At 50.3% G+C, this 25,264-nt stretch overlaps 2 protein-coding genes across 2 annotated transcripts; both read right to left on the reverse strand.

Annotated features, from left to right (window-relative positions):
* Window positions 1–175: 175 nt before the first annotated feature.
* On the reverse strand, window positions 176–21,465 carry LCK (LCK proto-oncogene, Src family tyrosine kinase). The gene is made up of 13 exons (XM_037061563.1): window positions 21,351–21,465; window positions 8,874–8,983; window positions 8,465–8,549; window positions 8,188–8,278; window positions 7,849–7,947; window positions 7,587–7,690; window positions 7,272–7,421; window positions 6,868–7,020; window positions 6,564–6,743; window positions 4,349–4,425; window positions 4,108–4,261; window positions 3,893–4,024; window positions 176–1,401 (listed from the first exon to the last, which is right to left on the reverse strand). The coding sequence occupies exons 2-13, from the start codon at window positions 8,976–8,978 to the stop codon at window positions 1,199–1,201; spliced, it is 1,533 nt and encodes a 510-aa protein (XP_036917458.1). The 5' UTR covers window positions 8,979–8,983; window positions 21,351–21,465; the 3' UTR covers window positions 176–1,198.
* Window positions 21,466–23,147: 1,682 nt separating this feature from the next.
* Window positions 23,148–24,902, reverse strand: FAM167B (family with sequence similarity 167 member B). Its single transcript, XM_037061414.1, has 2 exons — window positions 24,272–24,902; window positions 23,148–23,624 (listed from the first exon to the last, which is right to left on the reverse strand). Exons 1-2 carry the CDS (start codon window positions 24,530–24,532, stop codon window positions 23,394–23,396), a joined length of 492 nt encoding a protein of 163 aa, XP_036917309.1. The 5' UTR covers window positions 24,533–24,902; the 3' UTR covers window positions 23,148–23,393.
* Window positions 24,903–25,264: the final 362 nt, after the last annotated feature.

Genomic DNA, 25,264 nt, shown 5'->3' on the forward strand with positions numbered 1-25,264 from the left:
GCCTCAGGCTGTTCCCTGTGCCCAGTTGGCTCCTCCCCTCCCAAGTGGCTCACTCACTCACCTCTTGCAAATCTTTGCTCAGTCACCTTCTCAGAGACCTTCCCAGACCAATTTTCTAAAAGTACCAAACTCCCCAAACATGACCTTTCTAAAGGTCCTTATCCTGCTCCTTTTCCTCCTCACCACTCATCACCCCCTCACATCCCATGTCATTGACTTCTTTGTAAAGTTTATTTTCTGTCTTCCCTTACTAGAATGTAAGCTGAACAAGGGCGGAGACTTTATCTACTGTATATCCTACGAGCTCAGAACTGTGCCTGACACAGTAGATGTTCAATAAACATTCATTAAATGAATGGATTAGCTCAAGCTTAAAAAGCTCACCTTCATCTTGAAGGTGAATCAAAACACATGAGGCCAAATATAGCCCTTAAATCAACAGCTGTAAAAATTGCTATTGCCCCTATATAATGGGCAGGGTAGGGACCTGGGACACGCCCATTCCCTGGGAAGTTCTGGGCAGGGGTTGCCCTGAATCCTTTGGGGCAGGGGTTTAAAGAGCCGTACAGGAAAGTAGAGGGACTCCCTCTTGGTCCCCAGCATCAGCCAAGCTGGAAAAGTTCAGACATCCCCTCACCCCTTCTTTCAGCCCAATTCATGGCTATCATCTTCTGAACCCCCACTCTCCCCTCCCAAGGAAGAAGAGATAGGAGTGGGGAGCAGAGAGATGTACAACCTTGGCCGACAAACAAACATTTATTGAGCTCCTGATGTGTGCCAGGCAACAAAGAGGAGCATAAAGAGGTATTAGATAAGGTTGCCCCCTCAAGGAGCTTCTTGATGACCAGGGGGGAGGAAAAGTGGGTGGGCAGAGCTGGTGGCAATCACAGGCCTCTCTCCTTTCTTAGGTAGTCTCTGGAAGTGGGAGGGCCCAGAAAGGGATAGCTTGGACAGGTCTCCAAGACATATATACACAGGCTGCACATGTACAAGCCACATGTGTAGAGCCCACGCAAATGAAGAACCAGTGTGTAAGACATCAGAAGTGTATGTGTCACATGTGGGCAGGATTCACACACAGACTCCCTGTGTGCATAGGCCACGTAAGTATGGCACAAGAACGGCTTCTTCCCAGCCAGATTGGCTAGATGAGGGCAGGCCCCGCCTAGGACTTGGCTCCAGGCCCCGCCTAGGACTCTCAGGGCTGGGGCTGGTACTGGCCCTCCGTGGCCGTGAAGAAGTCCTCCAGCACGCTGCGCAGGTACTCAAAGGTAGGCCGGTCCTCTGGGTGCTCCTTCCAGCACTGCATCATGATCTGGTACAGCTCCTCTGGACAGTTGTCAGGTCGCACCATGCGGTAGCCTCGCTCCAGGTTCTGAATCACCTCAGGATTGGTCATCCCTGGAGGTTGACAGGAGAAGGGGACATCAAGGCTCCAGGCTTTGAAAGCCCGCCGACAGGGGTGATGTTCAGGATATTTAACTGTTTCAGTGTGAGCACCAACCCAAAAGGACCTCTGTCTTCATCAATGGTAAGGCCTTGCTCGAGGTACCTGCCAACCGTCAGTTGTGCTACTTGGAGTGTCTGCTATGGCTTAGACACTCAGTAACACACACCTCTTGGCTGCAGGACATTGGGTGAGTCCCCTCACCTCTTTGAGCCTCAGTTTTCTCATTTAGAAAACAGAACAAATGAGAGCAGAACAGAGTTGTTGTGAGGATTGAATGAGACAGTGCCTAGAAAGCACCTAGTGCCTGAAGAAAAACTGCATAAATAATACTTGTAATTATTATCACCATGTGGGGAGGACACGGTGGTCAGGGCCCAGGGCAGGATGAGAGCTCACAGCCAACACAGTGGTGAGGCCTCTGTGGCTTTGGGAGCAGGCACATCAGATGGTGCATTAGGAAGCCAGATGGACTCCCAGCAAAGCAGGCCCTGCACAGGGCAGAGGCCGACCAGGTCCCCCCATGACCCAGATGAAATAATTCTGGGGCCAGCTGCCTCCCTTTGTGCTTGTCCTGGCCCACCTGGCGGGCTCCTAGCATGTGGACCCCGAGGACCTGATCTGGAGAACTGCATGATCGTGGCAGAAACAGCTGCCTGTTTCTAGATTCCCCATGTGGCCTCTTATTTCTCCTTCAGTCTTCTGAGGGGAGACTGTGACAGGCAGTTCCCAAAAGATCAAACCCTTTCAGGGTCCTGGCCAAATAGAAGTTTCGCTCCTGCAAAGCTTGGGGCTAGACCCTGCTCAAAAGACACTGTTTTCTCCAGGCTTTGCCCCTAGGAGGCCTCCAGCTATGGGTCCCTCACATTTCCAAATCAGGAAATTGGAGGACACAGGCCATGGAACTAAACACCAAGGTGAGAGCCAAGGCTGTGAACCCATAGGCTAAATCCGGCCTAAATATAGCCTACAGACCTGCTTTGGTTTGGCCTCTGTAGCATTTGTAAACTCTCTGAATCAATCCCCAATGTTAGGAAATGGGCAAATTCTTCTAGAGCTGCCAGTTTTGGTTTCTCTTGAAAAAACAAAATCTGATTTGGGGGCCCCCATGGCTTAACGGCAGCCATCTGCTGGAGCAGATGCAGGTTCACCCAGGTCCCCAGTACCCCCTATTGTCTCCCTGACCCTGAAGCCATATGTCAGTTGCCATTTATCATCACGTTTTCAGTACCTTTTTTCTCCTAACAGAGACATTCTCAGTGGATTTGCCTCTACGGACACAGGGAGGAGCAGTAAGGGTCCTTGGCAAGGATGACCAGCGTGGGCTTCTAGCCCCAACACTGTCCCTGGACTCTGTGACAGGGCAAGTTCAGAGGAGGGAAGTAAGTCCTTTAGGTTCTCACCTGATTCTAATGTGTCTTTTTTTAAAAAAAAACTTATTGTTTTAGAGAGGAGAAGGAAGAGAGAAAGAATGAAAGAAACATCAATGTGTGGTTGTCTCTAGTGCACCCCCAACTGGGAACCTGGCCCCGACCAAGGAATTGAACTGGAGACCCCTTGGCTCACAGGCCAGCACTCAAGCCACTGAGCCACACCAGCCAGGGCCTAATGTGCCTTTAGTGTCCAAGGAGCAAAGTTCTGTGCACACTGCTCTCAGGATGTGGTAAGCTTCAATCCAGCCACTGTGCTCCCTGACCTCTGTGCCCCGTCTTTGTGTTCCATTTCCTTCTCCAGTTTTCTAGCAAGTTCTTTTCAAAAAATTCCATCCCTGTCTCGGCTAAATGCAAGGGTAAAGGATTTTGTTCAGGAAATAAAGGGAAGGGTGGGAAAGGATGGGAATTCGTTGTTCACACGTCTCTCTCACTCTTTAGTCAGAAAGCTTCAGAGGGAAAGGAAGTCAGTGTTTGGTGAACACTAACCTATCATGAGTCAAGTTCTTCCACAAATATTTTCATTTTTCATATCAAGAAACAGGTGAAGTCACTTGCCCAAACTCACTTGCCCTAAGTGATGATTAATAACAAAGCCTAACACTCTTGAGTGCTTAATAAGGGCAGGTAATGTTCTAACCTTGTTTTACAGATGGGAAAAGAAGGAATGACCTGATCAGAAAGTCAGTATCATGGCAGGCCTGGTAATAAAAGGTCTTGTCTCCCAGGCCAGTTCCTCCCTGGAGAGGAACACTGGCCATACTAGGCTGCCAGTGTTAGAACTAAAGAGAAGAGCTGGGATTATTGATGCGAGAGACAGAGATCCAGAGACACAGATGGAAGCCAGCATGGTTGATGTGCTACCTCACTGGGGACACTGGAGTCACATCTCTGAGAAGGTGGAGGAGAAGCAGCTAGAAAGTTTTCAGATTCTGAGCCCGAGAAGTGGGTGGAAAGACATGGGTTTTGTTGCCCTTCTCCACCATCCTATTCACTTCTGGTCTTTGGCCCTGACCTGGGTAAGGGATGCGGCCATGGGTAACAATCTCCGTCAGCAGGATCCCAAAAGACCACACATCCGACTTGATGGTGAAGGTCCCGTAGTTAATGGCTTCTGGTGCTGTCCACTTAATCGGAAACTTGGCCCCTGGGGAGAGGCAGAATAAGGTTACCTGGGTCTGCTTGGCCAGACCCTGTGGGCCCCAGACTTCCCTTATGTCCCACACCTACCCTCCCTGGCTGTGTATTCATTGTCCTCGATGAGGCGTGCTAGGCCAAAATCTGCGATCTTGCAGTTCAGGGTGTCAGACACCAGGATGTTGGCAGCCCTCAGGTCACGGTGGATATAATTGCGCTCTTCAATGAATGCCATGCCCTCTGCAATCTGCAGGCCAGGTATAGGTCAGCAGTCGTGGGCCAGACATGCTTACCCCTCTGACCTGTGCCCATGCTCACCCTCCCGTCTCCTTACTTGGGCTGCCATATCTAAGAGTTTGTTGATAGTCAGCTTGATGCCTGCAGGGGTCTTCAGAAAATCCACCAGGCTCCCTGTGGGCAGAAGCAAGAGCTGCAGACCCAAGTTGCCCCGGGGGGAACCTCCAGACCCCTCTCCCCTAACAGAGAATGAGGGATGGGTTGTAGAGCCAGTTGTCTGACATGTCGAAAGGGAGAGGAAGAGCTACAAACAGAGGTATATGTGTTCAGAGTGAGGACACCTGGGAAGGTCTTTTCCCAGGGACTAGGATGGGACATGCCTGCAGGGATCCGTAAGCTTTTTGTCAGCACTAAGGTAGAACCCAAACTCCTCAGCCTGGCATCCAAAGCCCTGCAGGCTCTACTTTGCAGCTTCTTCTCTTCCTTCCCACCCCCACTTCTGTTACTCTTATTCCACTCACCCTCAACAATTTTGACATTTTTCACATGGACCACTGGGCTCTCACCCCAAAGTCTTTTTATTCCATCTCTGTCTGATAAAAATTCTACTTTTTCTTTCATGGCCCAGCTAGACTATTCCTCTAGGAAGCCTTTCTAGATCCTAACAAGACATAATAAATTACATCATCATACGTGCCCTGTGGCATGCTGGAACTTTCCTAGGGCACAAACTCTGGTTTTCCTACGGTGCATAACTAAAAAGAGATTTCCCTGATAGCAGGCAACTTGTTTTGTCCATCTGTGCTCCCAGTGCTCAGCCCAAAGTCAGCAGCAATAAATGTGTGCTGAATGCATTAGAAAGGGTATGGGAAGAGATGCCTGGGGGCCGGAGGGGCTGGGAATTGCTGGATTGGAGCTAGTGACCACTGTCCCTTCTCAAGAGTTTAAAACTCTGCGTGAAGATGACAGCAACCTAAATGTCCCCATTATGAGTGCTGAATTAGTCACCAAAGATAAAGGCCTCACCCAGACACAGCAAATATGTCACATATACTGCCATTCCTCCCTTATGTCCATGGCAGACATTACTAATCTATGCTAGCACTCGCTTCCAGTGAGCCTCAGAATCGTTCTCAACACAGGACTCTAAGCAACTACCAATCAAAGTTGGCTCACATGATAAAACCTATTTGCTATATCCAGAATTCATCAGCCAATGAACAGCCTTTTTCCCTTCCTGAAGAGGGAGAGATCTAGTACTTCCAAAAAATCAGAGCAAGATAACACCCTCACTAAGCAGTTAATATGTGACAGGTACTGTTCTAATTGCTCTGTAGGCATTAACTCTTTCATCTTCCTAAAGACCTATGAGAAAGTTACTACTGCATTATAAGCATCATTTTACAGATGAGGAAACCATGGCAAGCCCTGGCTGGTGTAGCTCAGTAGATTGAGCGCGGGCCTGTGAAGCATAGGGTCGCCGGTTCTATTCCCAGTCAGGGCACATGCCTGGGTTGCAGGCCAGTTCCCAGCAGGGGATACATAAGAGGCAACCACACATTGATGTTTCTCTCCCACTTTCTCCTTCCCTTCCCCTCTCTCTAAAAATAAATAAAATATTAAAAAAAAGAAACCATGGCAAAGAGGAGTTATTAGCTCAAGGCCACAGAATTGTGAAGCCAGAATTCCAACCCAAGCAGTCCGACTCTAGAGACCTGAATAACTTCTCTGTATTATTTCTGGGTGAACCATTTAGACTTCTGCTGTTATACTTAGGGAAACTGAGCACCAGATACAGGTCAGGGACTTGGACTGTGTCATACATGAAATCAGTGGCAAAACTTGGCCTGAAAATTCCTATTTACCTTCTTGCAGCTCTTACTCTGTCCAATAGCAGACCAAGGGAGAGGAAGGGGCTTACCCAGAACTGAAAAAGGGCTCCGGCCTCTTAAGAGGGAGGCCTGCCCCTTAGCAGAAGGGAAAGAAATCGGATTAAGGAACCCCTCATTTCTGGAGAAAAAGCATCCTCAGCTCCATCAAGGTGGGGCTTCGAAGAAGGCAAAGGGACTGCAGGTCATGGGAGATTGGGGCTGAATCCTCTTTCAGAGCCTGCCACCTTAGGCTGGACTCTCAGAGACTCAGAGGACACACTCTCTTGTCCACCCTTCAAGGCGAATATTTGGTGGCCCAGGAAAGCTCTAGCAACTTTCAGTGCTGAGCCAGAAAATGCAGATCTCTCTCCATCCTCTAGATTAGGAGTAGAGGGGAGACGACAGCGCCCCCCAGCGGCCGCGCACGGTGGCGGCGCCCACCATGCTCCATGTATTCCGTGATGATGTAGATGGGCTCCTGGGTGACCACAGCGTAGAGCCGGACCAGCCGCTGGTGTTGCAACTTCTTCATAAGGTTGGCTTCGGCCAGGAAGGCGTCCGGGGACATGCTGCCCTGCTTCAGGCTCTTCACTGCCACCTTTGTGTGTCCGTTGTAGTACCCTGGGGTGGGGAGGGGTTGGAGGAAGTCACTGGGAGCCCAGCACTCAGACTGTGGCCTGACTCTCAGGACCTCAGCAGACACCTCCCCTCCCCGTTTCTCGCAGCCCTGAAGGGCCTCACTCACCCATCCACACCTCCCCGAACTGGCCAGCCCCCAGCCGCTCCACCAGCTTCAGCGTCTCCCTGGGAACTTCCCACTCGTCCTCCCACCACGGCTTCTGAGGCTTCTGAGTCCTGCAGGGGCGGCTCAACCGCGTGCACAGCCCGTCAGAATTTTCTGCAAGGACAAGGGAGGGATTAGAGTGGTGAATATGGCGGGACTCGAGTACCCTCACTCAGTCCGGTCTAGGGGAAATGTACTGGAGGGGGTGTGGGGCTGTCACCCGCATTTCACCCACTGCTGGGCATGAAGGAGCATACTTAGTGATGGGTAGAGGGTATCCCCTAGAGGGCCTTGCGGGAGGCAGGCTGATAGGGCACAGGTGACGGAGCCTCAGGCCCACGTTTGAGGGGTACTGCTGCGCTCACCGGTGTAATGGTTGACCAGCTCCTGCAGGTCGGAGAAAGTGATGCGGGGGGAAATGTAGAAGCCTCCCTTGTCCAAGTTACGGATCTTGTAATGTTTCACCACCTCTCCCTGGTTCTGGTCGAAGTCCCGGACCGACAGGGAAAACGACCCTGAATAAAAGAATGGGTAAACAAAAGCAAAAGAGGGGGAGGGGTGGTCCCCTGAGAGCAGTGCCTCGGCCTCCGCGCCCCTCCGCACGGGCTCACCAGGCCCGCACCCGGGCTCGGGGGCGCCAGCCGCGGCCCCGCCCACCTCGGCCCCGCCCAGCTGCTCACCCGCGGTGCTCTCGCTCTCCCGGATCAGGAAGGAGCCGTGCGTGTTCCCGGGAGCCAGGAGCTGCCGTTCCGCATCCTTGCGGCTCAGGTTCTTGAAGAACCAGCTGCGCAAGGCAGAAGGGAAAGCCGTCATCTATTGTAAGGTTTTTCGTCCATCAGCCTTAAGCATTCACCTTAAGCAGTGAATGCTGCTTAAGGACCCCTCCTGCAGAATCCCTAAATCTGCTTCCTCTGACGCATCCCATGTCGAGTTCTCACTTACGGTTTCGGCTCCAAGCTGTTCGCTTTGGCCACGAAGTTGAAGGGGATGAAACCTTCCTCACCGGTGATCAGGGACTGCGCCTTCCACCACTCGCCGTTCCTGAGCAAGAGCAGGTGGTCAGCGTGGCCTGCTCGGCCTTGGATTCGGCTGCAACCCCCACCCCCCAGAGTTGCACTTATTACATGCCACCCCACCCTCCAGCTCAGCACTTTTGAGCCTCCCATTTTTGTTTCAAGGGCGCAAACTAGTCAGGACCTGTAGGTGAGGGCTGTGGACCTGGGCATCCCCACTCCCTCATTCCTACAGGGCAAGGATGGATGGCAGAGAGTGGGCACTCACTGCTCCAGGATACGAAGCTGTTCATCCTTCTCGAAGCCCAGGTCTCCATCGTGAGAGGGCTCATAGCTGTGCAGGGCGATAACCAGGTTATCTGTAAAGACAAGAAGATGTCAGGGAGAACCAGCCTGAAGTAGGCTGGGAGAATAGAGGGCAGAGCACAAGACTGGGGGCAAGAGAGGCAGGATGGAGTAGAGAGGAGGTGAAGAGGAGATGGAGGCTGGCTGACAGCCAGGCCCCTGAGGATCCTTATCTTCTGGGCCCTGCTGGCTGAGGTCACCTTGCAGTGGGGACGCTGGCGGGTTTTTGTCCACGTAGTATGGGACTAGTGGATCTCGCACCTCAGAGCCATTTCCCACGGGCAGCTGTGGAGTGGGGAATGAGAACTGAGATTAGAGAGCAGGAGTCCAGGTCAGACCCTGGCTCCCCTCCCTATGGCCCTGCTCTCCTTCACGGATTCACCTTGGCTGGGTCTTATCCCTGAATTTGCCAACTACTTGCTGTGTGATCTTGGAAGAGTCCCTTTCCCTCTCTGGGCCTCTTTTCCTTTCTGTGTTGCAGGGGAGAGGGCTGCTCTTTGATTTCAGTGACCTGCAGTGATGGTCCTTTTTGTTCTGAGTTGTGCACTCCACCCGGCTCCCTCACCAAGACACACACCCACCCCCTCCCCGCCCCATCTTGCCTCTTACCGTGGCCTTGACATCCAATGGGACTATGGGGTAATGGCAGTTCTCACATACATCGATGTTTTCCATCCAGTCGTCTTCAGGGTTTGAGCTGCAGCTACAGCCCATGATCCCTGGGGGAATGGAGAAGGGATTTCAGGGGCTCCCCCAAGATCTACTTGCCCAACATCAGAAATGGGAAGTTCTGGGGGTTCTCAGACATTCCCTAGACCTGGGAACTTCCAGAAGTACCTGAGACTGCCAGCTCTCCTCCCCAGAAGCCCATTCAGCCATAGGAAAGCTGAAATGGGACCCAAGCTACCTACTGACGCTCCCTCTAAGCCCCCATGCCACAAGTCGAGTCACACCAGGCCCCGCCTTCCCACCTGGGATGGGCAAACCGCCACAGGCACCTTTGTTAGTCTAGCTGCCCGCTTCCTGCCTCTCCCCCGACCTCTCTCTCTGCCCATCCCCCATGTTGGGGGACTACCTACTAGAGATCATACACTTCCCCTAAGCCCTGGGGGGAAGACCTAAGTTTTGATCTGTCCCTACCTGAGAGGCGTGTGCACCCCACCTCCTAATACAATCCCCTTCTCCAGCCCAGGAAGCTGAATAAAAGAGACTCCTGCTCCCAAAAGTCAGCCATCAGGCCTCTGCCCCGCCACCCCTCCCACACACAAAGTTTCCTTCTGAGGGTTCCTTCTGCTTCTCTCCAGAAGAAAATCCTTCAGCGGCCCTATTGGTAGTAACCTTTTTATTTGTTTGCTTGCTTTAGCAGTGGAAACTTTTTGTCAGATGAACTCAAGCAGAACCCCATAGATAGATAAAGCAGGCAAAAATGCAGCTGTTCTGCTTGAAGTAAAGTGGAGCCTCTCTCTGAAGCCCCTAGAAGTCCCCGAGATACCTCCTTCCCTGGACTGCCCGTCAAAACTACTTGGAAAGCACTAGTCTTCAGATGAAGTTTAATTTACCATGCATTCAAGACGCTTTACTAGCAAGATAACTCCATCGCCTCAGTCTATTCTGCTACAAATACACACACACACACAAACACCCCCACCCACGCACTCACACAGCCTGTATTTTGAGCTACTCTTGTCTCACCCCACACCATTTTTTTACTTCATGTCTTTGCCCGTGTGATTTCCCTGCCTCGGAACACTATCTCTTTGTCCATTCGTTGAACTCAACCTTCAAGGCTCAGCTCACGTATCACCTGTTCTGTGAAGCCTTCCCAACGCTCTTTGCTCCTACAATTCTACTCAGAGCACAGTCACCAACTCAGGCACTGAGTGCTATGACTAGACTGATTTAGTGTCTGTCCCCTGCCTCTTCCATCCTGTTTGTGAGGTGGGGGAAGTCCTGAAGGACAGAACCTGTGCTTTATTTGCCTGAATGCCCCAGCACCCAGCACTAATTGTAATTAACAAGTGCTGACTGGTAATGTAGAGGGTTAAGGCACAGATTCTCTCCCTGATGAGAAAAAGCAAGAGTGCATCACCACCAAACCAGTAACACAAGAAATGTCAAAAGGGCTTGTTTAAGAAGAAGAACAAAAAGATAAAAATATGAATAATAAAATGACAATAACTACATACCTATCAATAAGTATTTTTAAGGGATGGAGAGAAACATCAACATGTGGTTGCTTCTCACATGCCCCCAAATGGGGGACCTGGCCTACAACCCAGGCATGTGCTCTGACTGGGAATCGAACCAGCGATCTTTTGGTTCACAGGCCAGCCCTCAATCCACTGAGCCACACCAGCCAGGACCAATAAGTATTTTAAAGGTAAATAAATGCTCTCATCCAAAGACATAGGGTGGCTGAATAGATAAGAAAATAAGACTCATACATATTCTGCGAACAAGAGACCCACTTCAGGTGGAAAGACACACACAGATTGAAAGTAAAGGGATAGAAAAAAGATATTTCATGCAAAGGGAAATGAAAAAAAGCTGAGGTAGCAATACTTGTATCAAACGAAATAGACTTTGAAACAAAATCTATAACAAGAGACAAAGAAGGACATTTCATGTATAATAACCACAATTTGGAAGCAACCTAAGTGTCCATCGATAGACGATTGGGTGAAGAAGACGTGGTACATGATTATATACAACAGAATGTTACTCCGCCAAAAACGAGAACGAAATTTTACCATAGTAAGGACGTGGATGGACTTCAAGGGCACTATGATAAATGAAACGAGTCAGAGAGAGAAAAACAAATGCCATATGATTTCACCTGTACATGGAATCTAAAGAACAGAATAAATAAAACATAAACAAATGCATAGGTACAGAGAACTGGTGGTTGCCAGATGGAAGCAGAGGTCGAGGGGCTAGGTAAAAAAGGTGAAGTGATTAAGAAGTTCAGGTTTGCCATTTTCCTGGCTGGTGTGGCTCAGTGGATTGAGTGCCGGCCTGTGAACCAAAAGATCGCCAGTTCGATTCCCAGTCAGGGCACATGTCTGGGTTGGGGGCCAGGTCCCCAGTAGGGAGTGCATGAAAGGCAACCACACATTGATGTTTCCCTCTTTTTCTCCTTCCCTTCCCCCCTCTCTAAATATAAATAAATAAAATCTTTTTTAAAACGTTCAGATTTGTAGTTATAAAATAGTTACTGAGTTATAATGTACAACACAGGGAATATAGTCAATGATATTATAACAATTGTGTTTGATGCCAGATGGGTACTATATCTGGTAGGGTGATCACTTTGTGAGTTATAGACACATCTAAGCGCTATGTTGTACACCTAAAACTAATATACTATTGAATGTCGACCATGATTGAAAAATTTAAAAATTTTTAACTCCATACAGGCCTTTATTTTTTTAAGTTTTTTTAATTGTATTTTTTCCATTACCATTCATAACCCTTATAATCCCCTCCCCTCAGCAGTCACCACACTGTTGTCAATGCCCATGAGTCCTTTTTCCTTTTCTTTCTTTCTTTTTAGAAAGAGGGGAAGGGAAGGAGAAAGAGTGGGAGAGAAACATCAGTGTGTGGTTGCCTCTCATGTGTCCCCTACTGGGGACCTGGCCTGCAACCCAGGCATGTGCCCTGATGGGGAATCGAACCAGCAACCCTTTGCTTCACAGGCCCTCGCTCAATCCACCTAGCTCAATCCACTGAGCTACACCAGCCAGGGCCCTTTTTCCTTTTCAAAAAACATTTTTTAAATGCAGGTTCTCCCATCTGCAAAGGTCTTAGCAACAAGTCTACCTGATCTTAGGTGAACAAACCAAGGCCCAGAGAGGCCTGCTTAGATTCACACAACTTTTCTGGGTAGAACGAAGCTAGAGTTGTTAGTACATGCCGGGCCCAAGTGGAAGTAGAAGCAGTGGAGGTTTGAGTTAGCAAAACATGAGCACATATGCCAATTATAGCTCAATTTAAAAATAAATAGCCCTGGCTGGCATAGCTCAGTGGATTGAGCGCGGGCCTGCGAACCACACAATCGAGGTTCGATTCCCAGTCGGGGCACATGCCTGGGTTGCAGGCCAGTTCCCAGCAGGGGACTCACAAGAGGCAACCGCACATTGATATTTCTCTCCCTCTCTCCTTCCCTTCCCCTCTAAAGATAAATAAATAAAATCTTTTAAAAAAATGAACTTCTAAAAAATACATAAATAAATAAATAAAAAGACTCAAGGGCAGGCCATAGAGTCAGAGATACCTAAGTTCAAATCCTGGTTCTGACACTTACTGTGTGATTTTGCTGAACTCATTCTTCCCAAACCTCCCTTCACCTTTTCTCTTAAATGTGGATCGTCATCACCCCATAAACTTACACAAATGTTAGCTTAGTTTAGAGCTTAGAAAGACTTCCACCAGCGCCCATTCTGCCCTACCAACCCCTGCTTTGGAGGGTGGGAGCACAGTACTGGTAAATAATCCTCTTTGCTTTAAGCTCCTCTTTTTTTCTCTCTCTCTTTTCTCTCTCTCTTTTTTTTTTAGATTTTATTTATTTATTTTTAGAGAGAAGGGAAGGCGAGGAAGAAAGAGAGGGATAGAAACACCAATGTGTGGTTGCCTCTCGCCCACACCCCCAACTGGGTACCTGGCCTGCAACCCAGGCATGTGCCCCAACTGGGAACTGAACTGGCGACCCTTTGGTTCACAGGTCAGCATTCAATCCACTGAGCCACACCAGCCAGGGCTCTTTTCTCTTTTTTAATTTATTAATTTTACAGAGAGAGAGAGAAACATCAATTTGTTGTTCCACCTATTTTATGCATTCATTGGTTGATCCTTGTATGTGCCCTGATGGGAGATTGAAATGACAGCTTTGGTGTATGGGGACAATGCTCTAACCAACTGAGCTACCCAGCCAGGGCCAATCTCCTGTGTCTTACACTGAGATATGCATAATCTCTCGTGTGTATTAGTCACCCATGTGCATCCTCCCAGAGCATGTTTCTTGACCTTCTTCATGTAGCTAAACCTAGATCTATAAGAGGAAAATGCAAAATATTACACGGAATTTCAAGCCAAGTCGAGGAAAAGGGGACATATCAACTATTTCCCCTACTGTTTAGGAGTCCTGGAGGCGGGTGGAGTAGACGTTAGAGAAATGCTGTTCAGTCACAGTTCACTCATCCGTGGCTGCAAATGGCTTTTTGACTGCTACTTTTGTTATGGTCAGGAACCGGGGAGTAGCAAAAGCCTCCAGAAAAGGACTGATGACAACCTAGAGTCAGCCTAAGATGAGCTGAGCCATATGGTAAGGTCGTGAACATCCTGTTGTTTGTGATGCTCGAACAGGCCTTGGAAAACCACAGGTTGGTTACAGTGCAGTAAGGACGCCAGTACCAAAAGGAGTGTGGATTGAGATCAGCGAGGTCCCTTCCAAGCCTGACATTCTTAGAGGCTTCAAGCGCTGGCTGGTGTGGCTCAGTTGACTGGGTGTCATCCAGTGGAGCAAGAGATCTTGGGTCAATTCCTGGTCGGGTCACATGTCTGGCTTGGTCTGGTCCCCATACTGGAAGTGTATGAGAGTCGCCCTGCCAGAGGCAGTCAATTGATGTTTCTCTCCCCCTCTTTCTCCCTCCCTTCCCCTCTCTCTAAAAATATCTAAATAAAATCTTTTTTTTAAGAGCCTGGAGAAGAGGCCAGTAGAAAGGCAAAAGGAACCTAGGCTGGAGATCGTAGGGCTGGTACCTGGTCCAGGCTGGGGTCACCTCGGGAAGGAAGAGAAACCACAAGGCCTCAGGCTAGGATCCAGAGGGTTGTGCAGGCAGGACCTGCTCCTGGACTGAATCTGGGCCTGCCAGAGGGGACCTGACCTCCCTAGAGACTGGGACCACGAGTGTGAAAAAGTCAAGCTGTGTTGAATTAAGCCGAAAGGAACTCTAACTGTGCCAGCGTCTGACCCCAGGTGTTTCTTCTGTGCCTCGTTTTATGCTCCTCCAGTCCTCCTGCTGCAGGTAGCAGACCCTGCTGTCTACAAAGGGTGAGCGTTGGAGTGTGGGACCTGGTGGCAATCAGGAGACCCTGGGACCAATGGCAGCAGTTATTTTGGGGAGGGGACGGAAGCCACCGCAGCGGCAGCGACATGCTCCCAGGAGGTCCTGGGATAATGCTGTAGGCCTGCGGGTTATTTAAATATTTTAACCATCTGAAGGGAAATTGTATTATTATTTGTTTCTTAGTTTGATAAATTGTAATTACTGTTTCTTTAGCGCCAACTTAGTTAAGTCTCTGATTAAAATTTGAACTGGTAACCAAGAAAATTGGTACCTAAATGGGGTAGTTTAATGGCAAAAACTTGAAAATCATGAGCTCCACAGGTGTGGGAGTGGGCGGGGGCAGGTAAGGATGACAGGGGAGGGGCAAAGGAGTCCTGTGGGGGGGCGGAGAGTTCAGATGCACGAATGCAATGCACCAGTTTCATGTCATAGATGGGAAGGCTAGGGGATCAGAGAAGTTAAGTAATTTTCCAACGGCACATGAGGACTCTCCGCAGAGGCGCAACTCAAATCAGGCCCCTACCTTCTCCATCAAGGTGCTCTCCTCCACCCTGGATTCCCTGGGAAGTCTAAAGAGGGTGGGGGATCCTGAGAAGTCATGGAAGAAATGGGCAGGGAGGCAGGTCTGACAGAGTGGGGTCCACTCTTCATCAAAAGTGTGATCATCGTGCTGTTAACAAAGTCCTTTCTCTTCAAGATTCCCCCTCTACCTAGAATGCGTGTTTCTGAGCGTACTTTTCAATGTACTCGCCAATTCTCCGACTGGCGAGTGCAAGTCCAGGGTTTAAATGCACATGGAGGCCTATGACTCAGTGAGCCTTGCGCTAACGTGCGCAGAGCCATGCGTGTGTATGAATTGTGGGTGCAGATGGATGTGTACAAAATGGGGGTATATATATAGTTTGTGCCTGTCCCTGTGTAATTGTGAGACCTTATATGTGTACGTCTTTTTATATAAAATATGATTCCCATTCTTCTGGTCTTTGTTTGACAGACATTGCTGAGTAGCCAAAATGGTATAACCAGGTTAATAAATGAGGTCAGTAAAAAGAAAATCAAAATTAAAGCTTAATATAAATTTTTCATTGTCTGGGAAAAAAAAAGAAGAGAAAAAAAAATCCAAGGAATCCCCAGGGCTCTCAGAACCAGCAATGAGGGCAGATTCTGGGGTGAATAAAACAGGACATTCTCTTCTCCCAACACAGGAATTCAAGGTCAATAGCAGGAATTTGTACATTCTAGACCTTCGCTGCCTAGGGTCTGGAATGTTCTTGGTCAAACTCAAGGCCACCCGTGGACCACAGGGCATTTTGTGCCAATCAGAAGCGCCACCCCTCCCTTCATTAAAAAATTTGGAGAGCAGAGTGAGGGTTCAATTTCATTCCTTAGCCCCTCTGGCCCCTCAGTGAAATGCCCAGCACACGCAGCGGCCTTACTATGAATTGATCAAAAATCCCAGGCGATGGGAAGTCCTGGACTAGATTTTTCTCATCCCAGGCTTGTTTGGGACTCATCAGGAGGAGTTCTGATTCTTGCTAACTTTTACTTTTATGAACTCCATAGACATTATCATACACATGATCTGGCCTGGCTGGCCCAAGAATGTGTTTTGCCCGCTTACCCAAAAAAGGCAACACTTTTCCTCCCCTCAACTGTAAACCTAATCATTTATTGAACATTCTGTCCAAAATGTGTGCCAGCTTCTTGCCTGGGTTTCTCAGGCTAGTCCTTTAGGCCAAGAGCAAGCAGGCTCTTCCACTGCAGACCACCGTGGTACTCTGGGCCACACCGCCTGGAAAACCAGCCAGGAATAACTTAAAACACGTTCTTGGCCTTTTTCTTTGGTTATTGGCAAAGGCACAAATGCTCAATGAAGAGTTTTAGCTATGGGTGCCCACCCAGAACCCTCGTCACAGTATTCGGGAGTCAGGGCTGACAGGCATGGGACATAATTTCTACTGGGCGAAACAGGGATGTGTCCCGAGTTGCCTCCTTTTTTCGTGTGTTCCTTTTTAATATAATGCCACTTTCGAGTGAACTCTGTGAGTTCAGAGTTCCCCAAAATAGAGAACAAAAAGATAAGTCTTCTCCTACACGCAAACAAGTTGGATTTATTCTCACAAACTAGGAATGGCTTGAACATAGAACTGATTCTGCTCGTTCACTGTTGCCATAAGCAAGGGCTATCGCGCAATGATTCTAAATTTGGCATTTTGGGCAGAGGCTCTCCAACTAGTTGTGTACAGGTACTTAGTAATCTGGGGTAGTGGGCCCCCTCCCTCGTGCACCTCTGTGTGCACTTGCTGTCACGGGGATTTTATCAGGACAAAGCCTTACTTACAGCTTGACAATCCATGCTGCTTTATTAAACTTTCTGAGAGTCTGCAGGTCACGGAGGCTCAGCTCACCGTAGCCGTGTCATAGTGACCCAAGTTCAGCCCAAGGCCTCCTAGTCACTTACCAGCAGGAGGACTTGGGGCAGGTTACTAAATCTTTCCCAGCTTCCCTCAGTGACTTCTACAAAATGAAAACAAAAATGGGACCTGTGTCTAGGGCTACTGTGAGCATTACATGTGATAGACAGAGGATCCCACATGATAAAATGTTCAACATGGTGCTCAGCATACAGGAAGGACTACATAAATGAGAATAATAATTATTTGAAGGTAGCATGAACATTTCATTACACCAGCATTAAACGTTTTCCCGACTGAAATGATGAATCATTTTCTTTTCTTTTCTTTCTTTCTTCTTTTTTTTTGTTTTGTTGATATTTTGGCACTTTCATGGACCACCTTCTCACCTTGAAATATATTTACTTAAAATGAAACTTTACTACAATAAATGGAAAACTAGTATCACCAGCCACAAATAGAAATCAGTATATAGCATATGTTCAAAGAAACACACGACATAATACACAAATTTGCACTTGTAAGAGTCCGTTCACACCCCCTCACCCACAGCCACGGTGCACAGACCATCCTTTTTGGCTGCTAGGCTGTGAGGCAACCTGGAGCTCAGACCTGTGTCAGTGAGTTGGGGGAGGCACAATTTTCTCAGTTAGCTAGCCGACTGACCAAATCTAATGGGCATTCCTTATGTGCCAAGCTCTGATCTCGCACTGGGGACGCAGAGGGAGCAAGTAGACAAGTTTCCGCCCACCCGGCCCTGTCCTCTGTGGCTGAGGTGGGCGCCCCTCTGGCGGGTCACTCACTCCATTTTCACAGGAAGCCAAAAGGCCTCTGTTCAGCTCACTGATCGGCAACATCTGTGACTCCCAGCATCACTGACGATACAAACCAGCAATACTTGCCAGGAAATAGAAACTCAGTCACCGCAGTTACTCACTTACCAAATTGACAATGGTTAGCTAAAACTTAAAAAGCTGGGGCGGATTTCCATATATTGACATGGAAAGATGTTCTAGATAAAACATGGTAAAAAGTTAAAGAACAGAATACAAAGTATAAACCTATTTGCATTTAAATATGCATATATAGGAAGTTTTTTAAAGCTGGCTTCCATGCTAAGCCTTTATTTGCATGATTTCATGTAATTCTCATAATAATCCTATGAAGTAAGTGCTATTATTATCCCCATTTTACAAATGCAAAAACTGAGGCCCATACAGGGTAAAGCGATTTATCTGAGGCCTCATAACAAACAAATCAGTGGTGGGCGGACATTGAACCTGGGTCTACCTGCCTTCAGAGACTAGGCTTCTAACTGCAAGGCTTCTCCGTAGTTATACACAGGAAATTATGGAAGGATACACACCCAATTGTCCCCAGTGAGCATCTTCCAGGAGTGAGATTAGAGGAAGCTACATTTCATCTGTCTCTTTATATGCCAAGTCCTGGCTGGCATGGCTCAGACTGAGCAACGGCCTGCAAACCAAAAGGTCGCCAGTTCAATTCCCAGTCAGGGCACCTGCCTGGGTTGCAGGCCAGGTCCCCAGGTAGGGGCATGTGAGAGGCAACCATTTGATGTATCTCTCACACATCAATGTTAATCTTCTTCTCTTTCTCCCTCCTTTCCCCCTCTCTAAAAATAAATAAATAAAATCTTTATGTGCCTCTATACTATTTGAATTTTTAAAATTCAAACCCTGTGCTATTTTTTGTGCTCGAAAAACAGAAACCAACAAGACCGCCATCAGCGCAAACACTCTGCTAAGAGACACAATCATTTGACGAGGATCAACACTCCAGCCCACTGTTCCATTCCCTTCCTTGTCTGAAAAGGCATAGGCATGGAAGAAGCACTACGGAAGAAAAAGGTTCTGCAGTGGACAAAGTTTAGGAAACTCTGGGTCAGACAAAGTAAATCTGGCTCTTTCTCTGGAGGGACGTGCAGAGCTTTAACAAGCTCATGTTCACTGTGAAGCTAATACAGGACAGTTTGCAGCTGAGGCGGTGTTGCTAGGACCCCAGAACTCTTCACTCTCCAGGTACCTCGTGGAACTAGAATTCTCTAGGGCAAGCACTGGAAATGCAACTCCAGACACTTTAAAGCCAACACTGAAGTTCCTTGTTAGAGGAGGGCCACATCCCTGGATGGTATCTTGGGCCAGCCTGCTCCCATGCCGCCCACACACCAGCTTCTCTCAGCATTGTTCTCACTGAATTAAGCTTGGCCTTGAAGCTGTCAGCTTGCGGGGGTGTATATGGATGTGTAGGGCCCAGTGTGCATTGTATGTGTAGTCCCTGCTTCTGCCTCTACACACACACGCACGCATACATTTTCCGAAGACGATGTGTATGGTGTTTGGGATGGGGACGGTGTGTGAGTGTGTGTGGTCATGGGGGGGACCCTCCTCTAAAGTAGACCTGTAGCCTAAACAACGATTCTCACACCCACCATACACAGGAAACAAGCTCGTTTGCAAAGCCGCACCACAAGCGTGAGGGAATGGGTGGTTCCTGGCCTGCCAAGTGCTGAGCAGGAGTAATTCTGGGTGTGGACCGCCTTCCCCTTGGTGCACACTTGCAGGAGGAGAGAGCACCAAGCCTCTGTTTAGCACCTACTGTGTGTCAGGTTACTACCCACAGCACATCATAGTATCTTCCTCTTCGATTAGCCGCAAGCACTCTGTATGGGAGCGATTCATTAGTGCTTCTTTTCAGATAAGCAAACTGGAGTTCGGACGAGAGGCGAAAACACTCGTTCAAGAAAATGGCAGAACCGGCCCTGGCTGGTGTAGCTCAGTGGATTGAGCGCGGGCCTGCGACTCAGACGATCGCGGTTCGATTCCCAGTCAGGGCACATGCCTGGGTTGCATGCCAGTTCTCAGCAGGGGACGCACAAAAGGCAACCAGACATTGTTGTTTCTCTCCCTCTCTCCTTCCCTTCCCCTCTAAAGATAAATAAATAAAATCTTTTAAAAAAGAAAATGGCAGAACCGGAGTTGCACCTGGGCCTGCCTGCCTCTGAGATGCCTGTTCTCTGCACTGGCTCTCCTGAATTTGGTTTTGATCTGAGGTCTCTACCCTCAAGGTACCCAAGAAACAGAACCCAGAGACAGTGACCTTGGCTTCGTGTTTTAGTTGCTTTCCAAAACAGGCTTTTGTCCTTCTCAGAACTGCCTTCACTCTTCCAGGAAGCCTTCTCCAAATCGCCTAAGAGGTGTCTTCTCCCATCCTCCGGGTGCCCAGCCTATCCTTTCGCCCCATCACTTGGCCCTTTTTCCCTTTGAGAAGAACATCTGACCCTCAGCCCGAAGTCATCTATCAGCACAGGCTGGTAGCAGGGTGGGGGGACTGCTTAAGCCTGCCCAGGGTGTGGAAAAGCCTTGGTCAAGTGCAGGGAGAGCCAATGTGTTCCCTGGCTCCCATGAAAGTCCACAGGTCTGGAGCTGGGGACAGAAGCAAGGTTGGGATATGCTGACCAGATGGAAACTGTGCGTCAAGAAAACTTCCAATGGTAGGGGAAACGTGGAAAGTCTGGGGCAGGTGGGGACTGCCCCCATAATCTGAAGCCTGAGAGACAGTGAGGGGGTGGGCAGGTTGCTGAATATGCTTTCCTGGGCCTCCACCTTGCCGGGGCTTGAAGCAGGAATCTATAGGACCAACTGGCCCTACAAATGCCGCTGCTGTGTGCATGGGGCTGCGGAAGCGAGCGGAGAGGGGAGAGGGGAGGGCATCCGCAACACTTGGCAGGGACAGAAATGGCAACTTTCCAGATGGAAGTTCACGCGTTCCTCATCCAGGGCCAACCGCACCCCTGTCTGGGATAAAAATAGCCCTTCCTCTCTCCCTCTCCCCTTTTTCCCTCCGCTCCAACTTCCTAGCTTCCGCTCAGATATTTCCACCCTGGAGGCCCCATCGCAGATGATAAATATGTCCTCACATATCCATCCGCTCCGAACGGGAGACTCTTCCCTCTCTCAGGCCATGCTAGTCACTGAGGCTAAAACTACTTCACTCATGTCCATCCAGATGCTCTGGGTGACTCTGGTGACTCTCAAGACCTTCTTGTCACTGGGGTCTGCCCCAGCAGCCGGAAGGATTCCTGGGTCCCTTCACTAGAGATTGACCATTCCTCTGCTCCACAGGGGGCGGGTCACAGCCTAGACCACCACTCCTTCCCAAGGCCTGGCTCTGCCGCTGCATTGCTGTGTGGCTGTGGGGAGGGAGTGCCTGGGCCTCTCCGGGTATCAGACGGCTCATCCATCACGGGATGGAGGATGGACTTGGGGATGTGTATGTGTTGCCAAAGCGAGCGCTGGGCTTGGGGATTTCCAAAGGCCTTTTTAATACCTGGCAGTCCAGGTGCCAGATCTCCCAGTGGGGTGGAGACCACGGCGGGCAGTGTGGCGGAACCAAGAGCCAACAACTAGACCGGAAAGAGGATCTGGCTGCATTGCATGCCTCCCACCTGACCTCCAGCAAGGTTCTTCTGTCCCCTAGCCTAAAGAGCTGATGCATACCCAAGTAGCCTGGCCCCATGATGAAATGAAGCCCCCAGCTGTGAGGCCCCCCACCACAGCCCCTGGACCCCCGTTCCCAGGACTCCTTACCTGCCCAGCCCAGGAGCCCTCCGGCCCCATTCACATGGTCCTCCTGGCCTAGCTTGGCTGCCCAGACAGTTTCAGCTCCCCTCGCCGTCGTAGCCACCACCTGACTCCTCGCGCCCACGTCCCACCCTGACTTCCTGCCTCCTCCTGAGGGCTCTGCAGCCAACCGGGCCCCAGCAGCCCAACCACAAGCCTCCAGCACCCCGAGCTTCCTGCCAACGTAGCCCCCCATCCCTCAGTCCCCGAGGGTCCTGCACATCTCCAGGCCTAGCCCTACTCACACTGAGGGGGGCACTTGGAGGGGAAGGGAGGATATTAGGTGGAATCTCCCTCTTGCCCTTCAAGGTGCACCTGGACAAGAGATCAAGGGCAGCTTTAAACCCCGATGAACAGGGGCAAGCAGACACACGCTCTGCTGTCAGAGAAAGGCGAGAAGCACTGTCGTCACGGCCCAAGCGCTGAAGGACCCTTTCGCCACAGTCTGAGGCAAAGGGAACACCACTTCAGAGCCAGAGGAGTGTCCAGGGTCCCTGCTAAGCAGCTGGGGACAATCAGATGTCAGGCTAACAGGACTGCTGCAGCCAGAATAACAGACAAGATGCTGGACGGCAAGCTGTTGAAGGAAGTGGCAGCGGGAAAACACTCATTAATTATGGTTGGAGAGCAGAGGGTCACTCCTACTTCAGGTAGAGGCAAGGCCACAGACCCCGTTCAAGGTGCGGGGCCTGGTACCATCTCCTGCAACAGGTGGAAGACAGATCGAACCCCCTCCCCCCAGCACCCAGCTGCAGGCAGCAGACTGGCAGCGCTTTTTGTTATAGGCAAGAGACAGGAACCCTCTCTCGAACAGCAAGCAGGCCAAGAATCTCCCTTTAACCTGGGGCCACACACTGAGGCTGGCACCCACCGTAGGCTGAGCGCCAGGTCATCAGTGTTATGAGAAACTGCTGGTAGCCTTTATCAGGCCCAAGAGCCTTAACCCCTCCCAGAAAAAAAGTATAGATGCGTCACCAACCCATGAGCTACACTGAGTGAGCAGGTTGGGGGAAGGGAGCCCACAGAGCATTGTTGGGGTTTGTGAAGTGGAAGCTGATGCAGTGTGCACCTCAGCTGCGGAGAGAAGGGGGAGACAGGAAATGGGGGGGGAGAGGAAGCCTGAGTTGGAAAGTCAGACAAAGAGGGTAACACAGAAACAAAAGCTAAGAGATACAAAGCTTCAGAAAAAAAAACAACCCCCCAAAACTACCGTGACACAGAGCCCAGAGTCTGGGCTACAGGCCTCAGCCAGCTCCCCTTGTTATGAACCCAAGCCCCTCACAGGAAATCTCTGGGTCTCTGCACAGTGGTACGACCACGGGTGACAGTAATAAGCAATTGATAGTTCACATTTATTGAGTGCTTACTGTGCATTATCGCACGTAAGACATGTCCACCTACTTGTGGAGTGAGAATTAGCACTTGCATTTTAGAGGCAAAGAAACAGATTCAGAAGTTGAGGAACCTCCTCTGGGTCTGATAGAAGCACATGGTGGGGCTGGCTCTGAACCTGGGTCTGTCAGATGCTGCATTCCTCAGCAACCCGGTTCCGCAAGTCACCGTTCATGGGGGTCATTTTAAGTTCCTTCCCAGTTCTGAATTTGATAAGATAGACAGCTAGAGCTAGAGCTGTGAAGGTGATGGGGATCCATTCACTCAGGTCCACCCCCAACCCAGACCTTCTGTCCTGCGATGGAAACCTGGTCCCAGCAACAGAAGACACTTAGAGACCTTGGCCTGAATAAATGAAAAGAGACCTTGATGGGAAGCAGAGAGGGTATTTATTGAGGAGCCTGAGGGTCTGTAAGCTCCTCCTCCCCACCCCCACACACAGCTGGGGCAGCAGCAGGAAGAGGATGCTGGCTGGTGCTTCATGCTCCCAGTGCTGAGTGTACACACCAACCCCCATCCGTGCCAGGTGCTGGCGCCTCTGGGGCACCCCTCGCTTCCTCCTGTCCGGGAGGGCTGGGGAAAGGGTAGCCAGTGACTCAGTAGGCACGCGGGTTCTCCTCAGCAGAGGGTGAAGCGCCGAGTGCTGATGTTCATGCGTGTGAGGCCGAGGTGCCGAAGAGGCGGGGCCAGGGTCAGGCCGGCCCCCGGCTCCAGCTCCAGCTCCAGCTCGGCCTCGTCCAGCAGCTCTTGGTGCAGGTGACAGGCTTGGTCCACCTTCAGCCGGTGCAGCTGGGCACGCAAGCGAAGCAGCTGCTTCGCCAGCTGCCGGTCCTGAGCCTGCATCTCCCTCTGCAGTCGAGAGGGGGCATCGGTGGGCCGTGTGAGCCCTCAGCCGCTCTCGCCCCGTTCTTCCCTTCCTGTCAACACCCTGGGTCTTTGCACTGTGGCTGTGTCCTCCAGCTTAATCCCTCCCCATCTCTCTGTGCTTGCTCCACACTGGTGGCTAAGAAGCCATTATTAAACAAACACAGGTGCCCGGGGCCCCATTCCAGATGATGAAGTGGAATCTCCAATTAGGAGCCCGGGGCCTCATGATACTTACATATGTTAAGAGTCACCTATTCAACACTGACCTCCTCAGATTCTGCCTCCAGCGTGGTCAGTGCCTCATTTTGTACTTCACAGTATCTTTGGGTACAGCAATTCCCAGAGTAGGGGAGCCCATGCCCTCCCCATCTACAGCCCGTGACCCAAAGGGCAGGCTCTGTCCCTTCAGGCACAGAACCACGAGGTCGTAGATCGAATGGAATCCTTCAACAAGTCTCTCTGAATAAAACACTGAACAAATGCATTCCTGGCCCCTCAGTCTCTGAACACAGCCACAAGAATGGGCAGTCACTGGAGGTGAGGTGTATTCTCATCCCTGCCCCACACCTGTGGTCTTAGAGGATTATCTCTAAGGCCCTTTGCAAGGCTGCCCATCCCACCAGACTCACCAGCTCCCGTCGGAGCCACTCAAGGGCAGAGTCCACTGAGTCGAAGCCGCAGATGGCCCCAGGTTCCCCCGGCCCAGGTCCAGCTGGGGCCCTGCGCCAGGCCTGTCCCTGGACCTGGGCCGTCCACTCCAGATACGAGGGCCGCCGCGTCTGCAGCTGCAGCTTGGCCGTCAGTGCCTTCACAGAGTCCAGGCTCTCTCCCTCCTCATCCTCCTCATCTTCTTCACCCACTGCCTGGAATTTCAGTGGCCCCAGGGACATGGTAAATTTGGGGTGAGTGACAGAACAAGGCTACAGCTCTGGGATTAGGGAAAGGCTTGCAAGATTGCCCAGGGAGAGGTGGCAGAAGCTGAGGGTGAGAGAAGGGTCCCAGGGAGTATGGGTGGTGAAAGTTCAGGGTGGGTAGGGGAGGCTGAGTGTCAGGGTGAGTGAGGAGACGGGTGTGGGAGACAGAGTGTGCAAGGGCTGGGATTTTCCTGACTGCTAACCCCAGAACCACGTGATGCCTATCCGTTTGGGGCAGGAGAAGCCCTGTGCCTTTGGCCCCTTGTATGAATTTTATTGTCTTTGCTCAGAAGGAGACACCCAGTTTCCCAGAAAGGAAGTCGCTCCAGGATGAGAAAAGCCTCACCAACACCAGCATCTTGGCCCTCGTCCCAAGACCCAAGTAAGGGAGTGGGGAGGGATAGGAGGCTGACAAGCTGCCCATGTCCTTACTCATGCCACTGGCCCTTCAGCAAAGGAAGTGCCCTGGCCCAGAAATCAGGAGATTTGGGTTCTGGGGCTGGCTGTGTGGGGCCTTGGATAAGTCACTGACTCTGTTGGGACAGATTTTCAAGCTACACTTTAAGGAACTTTAGTTTCCCTTGGAAATCTTTCAGGGACTGTGTGCAGGCTAAGGGCACAGCTATGCATGGGCTCCTAGACCTGCCCCTCCTGACCCCTCCCAGGGCTTCCACCAGAACAGTTCCCTTTTGTGAACTTTGTATTGAA

This window comes from Sturnira hondurensis, unplaced genomic scaffold (assembly GCF_014824575.4).
Source record: "Sturnira hondurensis isolate 20B ecotype Veracruz unplaced genomic scaffold, ASM1482457v3 Scaffold0013381, whole genome shotgun sequence".
Taxonomy (NCBI): domain Eukaryota; kingdom Metazoa; phylum Chordata; class Mammalia; order Chiroptera; family Phyllostomidae; genus Sturnira; species Sturnira hondurensis.